The 12,902-nt window shown below is 41.4% G+C and overlaps 1 protein-coding gene across 1 annotated transcript; it reads right to left on the bottom strand.

Annotated features, from left to right (window-relative positions):
• Window positions 1-11,090: 11,090 nt before the first annotated feature.
• On the bottom strand, window positions 11,091-12,348 carry LOC147425046 (uncharacterized). The gene has a single exon (XM_086500429.1). It carries the CDS (start codon window positions 12,110-12,112, stop codon window positions 11,228-11,230), a length of 885 nt encoding a protein of 294 aa, XP_086356555.1. The 5' UTR covers window positions 12,113-12,348; the 3' UTR covers window positions 11,091-11,227.
• Between the last annotated feature and the right edge of the window lie 554 nt (window positions 12,349-12,902).

Genomic DNA, 12,902 nt, shown 5'->3' with positions numbered 1-12,902 from the left:
TACTTTAATTGAGAGAGTTGCTTAACACGTTACAATATGAAGTTGGTACTCTGCCATGACGGGACATATTGAATCTTCAAATCTATTATTAATCAAACTTGCTGCTTTCGGTGATCCTTGCTCCACAAAAGCAACATATGATTACCACTTCTCCTTGATACGGTGGAAGGACTCATTCTTATGAATAACATTGTTACTATTCTCTCTAATAAAGATGGTCTTGATTTGGATCAAGCTTGCATGTCTTTAATTGAATACTCTCAGCGTCAAGAACGTCCTAATGCCAGTCACGATACCGCTATGATTTCACAAGAGGAGACTGAGTCACAACAGATGGAACGTGCTTTTTATGCTCGAAGGCGTCCATTTCAACGAGGAAACCGCAGAGGTGGCCGTCGCGGTAATATTTTCTCTCGTCTCAAATTTCCTAAGCAATGTTCTTACTGCAACAGAAATGGCCATACTGAAGATGATTGTTGGGCACGTCAATATGATGAAGAACACAATATTACCATGAAACAACCATGTTTATCTAGAAACTCTTCTTCTTCTTCTTGTGAATATTGTGGATGATCTGATCATCCCACTCATATGTGCTATAAGCGTGGATTCGACACAAATCATAATAGAGCATATGCTACTGAACATCGAAACAACATTGTACCAAAAACAAGCTGCGTCCTATGTTCAGTTGCTCTAGACAGAATACTTCATGTACGTGATGGATCACTTTTTATTGTCGATTCTGGTGCTACAAGAAATATGACATATCAGTCTAAGTGGTTCCATAACTATCATTCACTACCAGTTCAACGTGTTGTTTATCTTGCTGATGGTACCACTTGTCAAGTAAAGGGTATTGGAGACTTATATCTTGGTACCTTATCTTCTTCCACTCAAATTTTACGAGGAGTATTACATGTACGAGATCTTCAACGTAATCTTCTTTGAGTTGCTAGACTTGTTGATCTTGGTCTGTTTGTTGGATTTGATCATGCCAAATGCCGAATTGAGAAAGATGGACATACTATAGCCACTGCTCCTCGAAACGGTAATTTGTTTGAACTCTCTCTCAATGATGCTATAGCAAATGTTGTCACTGCTCCAGGTGATCATGATTGCAAAGTATGGCATCACCGTTTTGTTCATGCTGATTTCTCAAAACTCCTTGATCTTCAACGTCGTGATCTTGTTCATGGCATGGATCTTAAAGCCCATCCCCATATGGGAATTTATGAATTTTGTGCTCTTGGGAAACACAATCGTAAACCCTTTCCTCTTTCAAATACAACTCATTCTCATGACATATTGGATCTTGTTCATACTGATATATGTGGACCTCTACCTTCTTCAAGATCACAATATCGCTACTTCATTACTTTCATTGATGATTTCTCAAGGTATACGACTGTATTTCTACTTAGTCAAAAATCTGAAGCCTTATCTGTTTTCAAACAATTCCACAAGGCTGCGGAACTTCAAACTGGCCGTCGACTTAAGAAGCTTCGTAGTGACAATGGAGGCGAATATGTTTCTCAAGAGTTTGTGAGTTACTGTGCTGACAGTGGAATTCATCATGAACACACTATTCCATATTCACCTCAGCAAAACGGCGTTGCTGAACGAAAGAATTGCACTATTCTCAATGTTGTAAGATGTATGCTAATTCATTTTGGCTCATCTTCCTACTACTGCACCCTCTGGTAAGATACCCATCACAGCATGGACAGGTGACATTCCTTCTGTATCTCATTTTCGAACCTTTGGATGTATTGCTTATATATTCATGTTCCCAAAGAAACACGAACACAACTTGATGCTCTTGGTCTTAAAGTTATTTTTATTGGATATTCTGACACTTCCAAAGGCTACAAATTCTATGACCCTTCCTCCAAGAAAGTAATTGTGAATCGTGATGCTACTTTTAACGAACAGCTTATGGGAGGCTCATGGTCCATGGATGATTCTGATGGTACTAAATCATTGCTTCAGGCTTTTTCATTTCTTTCAGATGATGAAACTCTTCCTATAGAGAAACTTTCCTCTTCATAACCATCCATTCCAAATGTTGCCAATGATGATATTGATATTTTTGTTGATCTGCCTATTGATTTTGAACATGGCTCATGTTATAGAAATGATATTTTATGATTCATTGCAGTTGACAGGTGGAAAAGACTAGACCGAGCTAGGCTTATGAGAATGAAAATATATATTGTACATTTTATTATTCAAGTGCTCTTTATGAGCTTTGGTCATTTATGACCGGCCGGCCATTTTGTACTCACATTGACCATTGAAGAAATCTATAAATGAAATACGTGCAAGAGGGAAATGGTCACTCTTGCATGGGGGGAGATTGCACCCAGTGTCTGTGTATTCTTCTCTCATCTCCCCTCTTGTCTCTCTCCGCGCCGACGAAGCACTCCATTCTAGGAGGTGCGTCTGCACGCGCCCTATTGCTCTCTCTTGCACTCTGTCTCCCTCTGTTTGTGTATCTTGCGATTATGCGTCTATGTGGTTGCCAGGTATGTCGATTAGTCAGTTTATGTCTTGCTATGTGCTATTTTCGAGTATTTTGCAGGGCAGCCAGGCTTCCGTCTGTAACAGTGGTATCAGAGCTTAGGCTACGCTCCAAGACTAATGATTATGATCGATAAGCAGCAGCTAAGTATTTTTCTTTCTTGTGTTTGTAGATTCCATGAATTGCTTCACTTTGTACTAATTAGTGAAGTTTTGAAATTAAAATAGAGTCCTTTCTTTATTGCCATAATACAGTGATTGTTAGTGTAATTATATTAATTGAACATAATAATGAATGGATTAAAGTATATCGGAATACTCAATTATGAAAAAAAAAGAGGAATATCAGATAGCCTTGGATAGGACATTACGAAGAGGAGAATCTCGGTCAAGAGATCTAAATACCATTCATATCATAGGATGGCAAGAAGGAAGAAGAGAGAGAGTTATAAGCACAACCGTTGGGGGCTAAGCAAAAAGAGGAAGATACAATTTATTTTCTTTTTCTTGAACCATTTCCGACCATTGCAATGCACAAGACACACCCCCACAAAACTTCAAAGGTCCCATGCACCTTGAGATTAATTGTTCACAATTAAAATCCTGCACCAACATGGTCACTACACCCTTAGAAGCGATGAATTGAGCTAGCCGCGAGTGTAGTAGGTCTCTGCCCGGCAACGACTTCACACACTACGGTAGTGCCATAGACACCCTATGTCGCCACACATCTCAGTGAGCACTAGCAGCCTGAGGCTCACATGCATGGTCGCTAAAAACCACCTACACACAGGACTGAAGAGTTGCATTTAAAAATGATAATTATTATTATTAATATTTTCTCAAACACTGTCGCCTTGCATTCTCACCCCCTTGTCCCTCAACGACTCCTTTCTCCATTGCCCTCGAGCAACCGGCGTGTACCCCCTTAAGTCGTAATCACTTGGCGCCCCCAATAACTGAAGCAAGCGGTGGCTATCAACCACATCTGCATGCGGTTCTACTGCAGGGCAGCCTTGCATACTCTGCATGCCAAAGTCTCTGTCTCTCTCTTTTTCACGAATCACTGCCGGCGTCACATTGTTTATTTTTATTTTTATTTTTAGTCTCGGCATTCCCATGCAGCCATCGAATACCTCGTCCCAACCACAAACTCCAGTCATCTCTTCTGTCTCTCTCTTGCTCTATTGAGCTGCGCCAACCACCGTTACCTGCTCCTCTTCACCCACCAACCTGTACCAGTTCTCAACTCTTGCATGCCCATGGCGACCACTGAATTCTCTCTCTCTCTCTCTCTCTTTCTTTCTCTCTCTCTCTCTCTCTCTCTCTCTCTCTCTCTCTCTCTCTCTCTCTCTCTCTCTCTCTCTCTCTCTCTCTCTCTCTCTCTCTCTCTCTCTCTCTCTCTCTCTCTCTCTCTCTTCAGCTGTCGCCCCACACTCTAGCCCTACCTAACTCCAGCCACCATGCACACACCCACTCACACACACAAGCGGAAGTTGGCTTGCAGTCTGACTCGCTTTTTTCTTCTCTCTTACAACTGCACATACATACCCCCTCTCCGTTGCGTGCCATGCAGCCGTCCTCAGCAACTAGATGCCATACCCAATGGCGGAATTCTCATGCAAACCAAGAGCTGCCAACTTTATGTTTTTTCTAAACGTAGATCACTCCTTTTTTTTTCGCTTCAGTTAGCGCCAACCACCCCCACTACATCCCTCACTCTCTCCCTTCCTCCATGCATGCTTCCAACCCACTCCACAGAATGCAACCTTCTGTGCCACCAGTCTCTTTCCGGATTTCTCTCTCTACCGCTCGTTGTTGCAGATTCACAATTACGCACACACCTGGGTTAGACTCCTTCAATCACACACCTTCATGATAACCAGTTGTGAACTATTGACATTGTCCTTGAGATGCAAACAAAGCTGATACACTCATGTCTGACTGCGACTCAATGTTGTATACCACCATCTCTTGACTCAAACCTCAAACCCTCATAGAAGATACTTCTCTTGAAGCATACAAAAATCCTTTGCCTGTTTTATCAGGGCTTCTACGTCGTTCATCTTCCTGGACAGATTCACCCTTAAGAAAATTCTCCATGCCTTTTCGTACTCCGGCAGCAGGACAAAGCTTCTTAGCTGTTGGAAATGGAATGAGGCGTGTATGATCTTTGGCATTCAGTCCTCACATGCGGACAAGTGCTGACATGAGTTCGGCCGATACAGCTGTAGTTGGTGGTGAACCTTCATCTGTGCCGGAAAGCATTAACATACCTTCCTCCAACCTATATAGGTGGAAAGAAGATTCTTAATCCTTCTCCACTCACTCTCTGTGCATGGGTCTCGGTGCTATTCGCATCACTTTCCCTGCCAGGCTGTCAGCGGGCTATGAGCATTTCAACCGCTCCACCTTTTGAAATTGGCCATAGATACTCTGTCTGCAATTAATGCAGGGTACCTTGGAGCACCGGCCTTTGCCTGGTCAACTATCACATCGTGGTGTTGGGGAGTACCTTAATTTTGTGTGCAATGATTGGCTACGTTGAGATTGACTACAATGTAACTGGTTGGCCGATACAATAGCAATGATGATTGCTCGCATGATCGGAACAACAACCATATGGTACGTGGAAGGTCGAAGGAGGTTGTCTGCAACCATTTATTTTTAAAAAACTACTAATAATAACAAGATCGATGGTAAAATTATGATCAAATGGTCAGAGGTGGCGTCACAGATGCGTGCCAAATGCACTCAAATATCAAAAGCTGCCAAGTTGATTTTACTACCCTTGCTTGCATGCATGGTGCATGAGACTCTGGGAGTGTTTAGTGGGGGTGTTGTGATAACACTCCCCTGCAGTCCTTATTGTAATTTTTGGCATTTAAGCCCACCAAAGTTCAATTATTCTCATTCTACTAACATTTTTTATCTCTTAAGAGCCCCCAAACATAGCGTGATCAATCCTAACCCCACACGCACTAGGGATTCTCCTTGAGGAACTCATTATTCTTGGTGCACATATGTTGTCATTCTTACGGATCTTTCTTCCTATCAACTATAGTTTGCAATAGAAGAGAGTAAAGTTATAACTAACTCTAGGCTAACATGCAGCAATCTCCCATGTACATTGCTCATAGGTTGTTTTTTATTATTAAAAAAACATATTTTGTCTATTTATTTATTTTATTACGAGATATCAGTGTGACGTGCTTTGCCCACATCGATTTGATTACCCAAATATGTCACATCTCTCACATTTGACAAGCACGGACCACTCTTTCAGTTCCTTTTCACGTAGATCTATCACGGCAAGTATCGCTGGGAGCAACCAGTCCGCAACACAGTGCACTTCAACTCTCCAATCTAAGGCACTCTTAGCACTCCATTAGAGGCTTTTCAAACTTGAGTCCCACTTTCCATGGGGTAGTATTAACGTCTAGTAAGAAAAGTAAACAATTCTCTAGTCTCTCGGATAGCCTCTATAGCATTTCTAGCAGGCTCTTATTGATCCTTTTCCATTCTCATTTTATCCCATGCTTCTCATGATGATTTTTCCAGTCTTTTACTTTACGACATTTTATTTTTGTACCTAGGCATTAGATTAGATCAACAAGGATTGTAATTTTGGTATTTTTAAGACTGTTAATATAAACATTTCCTTTCATTTCTTTTTCTCTTTTCCCTCGGACATTGAGGAAGCTCTTAGGAGACCACTGCAATACTTTCTTAGACAAACGCTTGATGCCGGGCATCCACGGGAATTGACAACGAGGACGACGATTTTAGTCTATTTTTTGGTATTATTTTTTTGGCATTTTAAGACAGTACTATAACATTTCATTTCTCTCTCTCTCTCTCTCTCTCTCTCTCTCTCTCTCTCTCTCTCTCTCTCTCTCTTCACAACCCCCCGCCATCCCCCTATTGTTACGTTTTAGTAATTGACGTCAATCATGTTATATTTTTGGACAATTACGCAATGTATTATAATCCACTAATTTCAATTAAAAAAAAAAAACAATCAAGAACACGCATCTACTAGGTATGTGAACAACGCAAAAGGCACGGCTCATATATAATTTGGACCCTAGTGTCATACACTAACCACCCTCACAATTGACGCTTATCTCGAGCGCCTTTGCTCATTCGAGTTGAACAGGGTTACTGAGTTAACAATAGTTTTTCAATGCAACTTTAAACCAAAAAATAGGTTCTTCACAACTGCTTGAGCACAAGTTTCCTTGCAACAACTCGCACTTCATTCTTGTAACTTTTTTTTGGTTAATGGCACTAGTTGATCTATGCTACTTAATTAGAACTGCAAAAAATTTCTTTCCGTTCAGTTGTCTCACATTTGTCTCGGTTGTATACCTATCCCTTTTGTAGTTTTCATTGCATGTTCATGACCCCTTATTAACCCCACGCTAACACAATTTGGATCTATTAGCTTTTTGGTGTAAGTTTGCTAGTTGCAACACTTGTACCTCTCCCCATGTACCAACAATGGTATATATATTTTCAACTACAATATACCCTCCTGGTATGTCCATCAATTACGTCATTCCTCTTTTCACATTTTATTTCTCTGCATTATGTTCTAACTTGAATACTCAAACATTGCTAATTATATAAGCTCATCACTTCTAATTATATTGAAAGGAATTTTTATTGAGGTGATTTGTCTATCAGCTATGCAACTCCTCTAGGACACTGAACAACGGTTTGTAAGTACCCTCCTACTCAACCATGCTCCACATTGGTCTCACACATGTGATAAATGTTATATTTTTATGTCTCGTCTAGTCCATTGGTCACGCACACACAGATTCGCCGATCTAGGCAGTGTGTAGATACTCATCTTGGTCCAGATCCGCCGATTTAGGCAGCACATTAATAAACTTAAGATCTATTATTTTTAAAGAATATTCAATGCAGATCCGCCGATTTAGGCAGCATTAGCGCAGATTCGCCGATTTAGGCAGCACGCTTTATTGGTGTAGACTTGCCGGATGAGGCAACACCGATCACAAAATCATTTATGCCGGATGAGCTTTGGTCATTTATGACCGACCGGCCAGTTTGTACTCACATTGACCATTGAAGAAATCTATAAATGAAATACGTGCAAGAGGGAAATGGTTACTCCCAGTGTCTGTGTATTCTTCTCTCATCTCCCCTCTTCTCTCTCGCCGCGCCGACGAAGCACTCCATTCTAGGAGGTGCGTTTGTACGCGCCCTATTGCTCTCTCTCGCACTCTGTCTCCCTTTGTTCGTGTATCTCGCGATTATACGTCTATGTGGTTGCCAGGTATGTCGATTAGTCGGTTTATGTCTTGCTATGTGCTATTTTCGAGTATTTTGCAGGGCAGCCAAGCTTCCGTCTGTAGCAGCTCATTTCATGTTTATGATGACGATATTGCTGATAATGCTTTTTCTACTTCTGAAGATCCCGTTACTTATGATGAAGCTATCTCTTCACCACAAAAGGATCAATGGCAAGAGGCTATTGAAGCAGAGTATGATTCTCTTATCTCTAAAGGTACATGGATACTAACTGAATTACCTTCTGGTCGTACAACTATTAAATGTAAGTGGGTGTATAAGACAAAATTAGAAGCAGGATGGATCTTTTGACAAGTTCAAGGCACGTTTAGTTGCAAAAGGTTACTCCCAAGTAGCTGGTGTTGATTATCAAGAGACTTTTTCACCAGTTGTTCGCATTACAAGTGTTCAAATTTTATTGGCATTTGTTGTTCAATTTGATTTAGAAGCTCATCAAATGGATGTGCGAACTGCTTTTCTTAATGGTGACTTGGAAGAGGAAATGTATATGGAACAACCAGAACGGTTTGTTATTCCAGGTAAAGAAGACCTTGTTGCTCAACTCCATAAGGCACTATATGGTCTCAAACAAGCTTCGCGAGCCTGGTATACAAAATTTAATCTTTTTCTCACCTCTAAAGGATTCATCTCTTGCTCTTCAGACCCCAACTTATACATAAAACGCCAAGGTAGCAGTTTTGTGATTCTTGCTCTTTATGTGGATGATACCATTCTTGTTTCCAATGATTTGGGATTTCTTCAGCAAGTGAAAAAGTTATTGTCTTCTGCATTTGATATGGTGGATCTTGGAGAGATTCACTCGCGTCTTGGCATTTAAATCCAACGGAACAGCACAAAAGGTATTTTATTCCTTCGACAATCAAAGTTTATTGCAGATACTATGCAAAAATTTGGTATGGAATCTGCACATTCAGCCAACACATCTTGTCTTGCGAGCTCTATAAAGAACACTTCTGACAATGGCGGTCAACTTGTCACAAATCAACCTTATGCTAACTTGATTGGATGTCTTCAGTTTATTGGCATGAACACTCGTCCTGATATTATGTTTGCTGCTAATTATCTTGGACAACATCTTGCATGTCCTTCTCTTAAGCATTGGTCTGCTGCAAAGCGTGTATTGAAATACTTGAAAGGCACTACAGATTTTGGTTTAGTCTATCGACGACAACTCACATCGGATTCTATGCAATCTCTTTCTCTTTTGGGTTACACAGATGCAGACTGGGCAAGCTCACATTTATCTATGCGATCTACTAGTGGAAATTGCTTCTTTATAAATGGTTGTCTTGTTTCTTGGACCAGCAAGAAACAACGTTGTGTTGCAGTTTCTCCGACTAAGTCAGAATATGTTGCAGTATCACTTGCAGCTCGTGAGTTGATTTGGCTTCGACAAATGCTGGTTGATATTGGTCACTCTCCTCTTTCTAGCATACCCTTACGGTGTGACAACCAAAGTGCTATTAGTCTTGCAAAAGACTATGTTCAACATAATAAGTCAAAGCACATTGCTGTCCATTATCATTATGTCAGGTATGAAGTATGCAAAGGAACCATTATGGTTGAACAATGTCCAAGTGACCAGATGATTGCAGAAATTTTGACCAAAGGCCTCAACGAGTCACGTTTCATCCTCTTGCGCTCGGATCTTGGAGTTGCTTCGGCCTCACTCTTTCTAGATTAGCTTCTTTGCTATTATAATAGCTTTGTACATATGACATTGTAATCTTTTAGGTACCATGCACCATGCACACTCCACATTTGCACATTGTGATCTCCGAGTCACTTGAATATTTGTACATAGATGCACAATTCACTTTCACATCATCATCGTTGGTTCATATTTTCACATTGTATAGGGGCTTGGGTTTTTCCCTTGAACTCCCCAAAGGTTTTTTCATCCAAAGCTAGAGACCTTTGTTTGAGTGGGGGTGTTGGAGCTATATATGGCTCACTCTACTCAACTTGGTCTCACTTATATATTTGTATCTTGTCCTCAATATGAATCAATCTTTGGGAGCGTATATGGTGTGTATCTTCTCTCGTCTCTCTCTCTTTCTCTCTACATCTCAACAAATTGTTGTGATTGTGTTACTTGACTTATATACTCATAATTTATACATGGCATTTCTACTCCAAACTCTTTATATTCCCACATAAATATGACTCTTAAAAAACTTAAAGCATTGAAGATGCCGAATCGTCTTGACATGTTGGTAAGGCTACTCTAGTTTAACTAATGTCGTATGATTGGTGCTTTTCCGAGAATTATGTTTTCTTGTAAGTGCAAAGATTGGGCTATGCATCGTCTCTGATATGGAAATATTGTAAGTGAAATCTTGTCTAGAAGATGTTTAATCATAGTGCTTTAGAACTTGTCACCTAGCGTCGTACTTAGGCACATAGAAGTTCATAGTTTGCATTATGAGTTATTCTTCTTCCATTTCCATGTAACACATGCTTGTTTTTCAATAGTCTTTACTCAACAAAAGATTGTCTTTTAATCACAAACACCTCATGCTTCTTCTTGGTGGCTATGCATATCTTTTAGGTCTTCAATTTTCCCATTTCATAGATCCTCCCTCGATTGGCTCTAGACCTTGTTGTTTTGAGTATATCTTTTTACGGTACACTTGATGGTCATGTGTTGTTGCCTAAGAACATATGCTTTTTCCTCCTAAATACATAGTTGGGACCATACAATACTGTGTCTTATTAACTTAAACTAAGGGAGTTTTTAATGTGAGAGTAATTTGAACTTATTATCCTTTTGGAATGAAAGTTTGTATGAATGGATTTGAGCAAGATGTTCTGAACCATATCCTCTTTGGAAGGCTCCATGATGGTAAGCCTTTTTTTTTTCTTTGAGCTATGACAAATTTTTTATGAACCTTATAATATAATCTATCAATCCAACTCTTAATGTAAAAGTATAGCAAAAGCCATAAAAGGCTGAAGTTCAAACACAAACTATTAGAAAGAAGACCACCATCCAAATGGGTGGATCCAAATGGGTGGCTCAAACAGAAGTACACCTTAGAGCAATTTCTTAGACAAGGCATTGGAAACCAAAAGAACTTAAATTAACAATAAACAGTACAAGTACAGAGATTACAATCTACTAACATAATATGGTGGAAGCGGGAGCCCTTTACACGTGTCACAATGTGTGTCCGAAGGCTAAAATCCAAAACAAAAACAAGCCCCTTTGCACTTGATAAAGAGGGAGAGAGGGGGAGAGAGAGAGGGAGCCAGCCATACTAGTAATAATAATAAGACACAAGTATAATAATAACAGCAAAAGCACAATATATAAGATTACAATAATTATATAAGACACAGATTAAAACCCTCAAAATAATTAGAGTAGAGCTTGGATGTTTCTCTCGATGTGGAACGCGTAGTCTTCATTGTTGGGGTTGTTCCAAGCAGCTCCGGGGTACGAAATCGACTTAATGAGTGGGTCAGAAAGCACAGTATCCAAAAACTCTTTGGCTCCGGCATGCTGCAGGAGGTCCCTTGGAGGATTCCTCACATACTGCTCGGCCTGCTCTTTCAAAAACTTATACCAAACAACCACAATGGGCGTCCCCATTCGCTGGAAAATACGCACCTCCTTCACGGGCCACTTCTTCTTGATGGAGCGATCGCTGAGCACAAACAGACCCAGCCGGGCACTCCGGGCAGCTGCAACCAGTTGTTCGGAGCCTGTCATCCCCATTCGATTCCCCGGAACCAGTGACTCTTCGTCCAGAAAACAGCGGTATTGCTGCCCCAACAATCCCCACAAAACACGAATAAACTGCTTGTCCTCCCCAGCATGGCTCAAGAAGATGTCGAAACTAGCACTATCAGAAGCGAGCAGCACTGGAGCCTTCACTATGCTTGCAACGCGCTTAAATTCCAAGCTGCGATGCCTCATGTCAATGCCCATATTGCTTACAAGCTTATTTAGAATCCCTGCCTCATCCCAACCGGGCGCCTGGGCCTGGTGTCTCACCTGCGGTACTGATATAAGACCGAAGATGGCAATTGTGAGCCTGGAGTCGTTGGCCGTATCCAGGAACCGGCCTGCGGCAGTGATGGCGGCGGAGTGGGGGGCTATGTAAGCAGGTGAGATGTAGAGAAGAATGGTGGTTGCCTCACGCTCGTTGTCGGTGCAGAAGAGACCCTCCGCATGCAGTGCGCTTCTGAGGCGTGTGACGTCGTGCGCAGCCTCAGCATGGCAGCTGATGAATACTGACATTTTGATTATACTAAAAAATTAGCAGCCTAGGCAGTAATTAAGGCAGTCGAGGCTGCAGCAGGAGCTGATTGGGGTCTTCGCTATAGACGAGACGAACCGTCGAAGCAGGCCCGAGCAGAGAGTTCTAGTCAGGACTGATCGGGACTTGCTAGAGTACTGGGAAGAACTCAGATTTAATGAGGAAAGCGGTAATCGAAGAAGCGCGAACGATGAAACTGAAAGGGGCCTCAATTATAGCCCTGCCTCGCCATCGCATAGGTCAGCATTTACAGAGAGAGAGACCCGCCATAGCAATATAGGTCAACACATAGAGAGAGAGAGAGAGAGAGAGAGAGAGAGAGAGAGAGAGCGAGGAGCACGTTTTTAATTTATTTCATATACAAATATGAGTTTTTTAATCGCTGCCCGATTCAAGGGTCAAGCACATCCCGAGTGCCACCATATCATATCAATGTCCAAGCTGTCATTGAATGATTGTAAAGGCCAGTTTGGACAGTGAGAGATAATGAACGTATGCAGGACACGAGAGCAGGCCTGCCGCAGGGATAGCATGAGCAGATCCAGCTAAAGAGAGCTTAGACTCTTAGAGCCACGTCTCACCATGTGCTTGTGGGGACTGCAGGGGCTGGCTGAGATTTCGTTGGCTGCGTGCATGACCTCTTCCGCATACGGTGGCATTCAGCATGGAGCTTTTTTTGCTCAAAATACTTGAAGCAACTAGTCAAAAGAGAAAATAACCTGCTGGACAAGAAGATCGCGCTCGAAAAAGTAAGGAGCCCACAGGCTCAAT

Source organism: Adiantum capillus-veneris, chromosome 25 (assembly GCF_014529385.1).
Source record: "Adiantum capillus-veneris isolate H3 chromosome 25, ASM1452938v2, whole genome shotgun sequence".
Classification (NCBI taxonomy): Eukaryota; Viridiplantae; Streptophyta; class Polypodiopsida; order Polypodiales; family Pteridaceae; genus Adiantum; species Adiantum capillus-veneris.
This window is presented reverse-complemented; position numbering and strand designations above follow the sequence as displayed.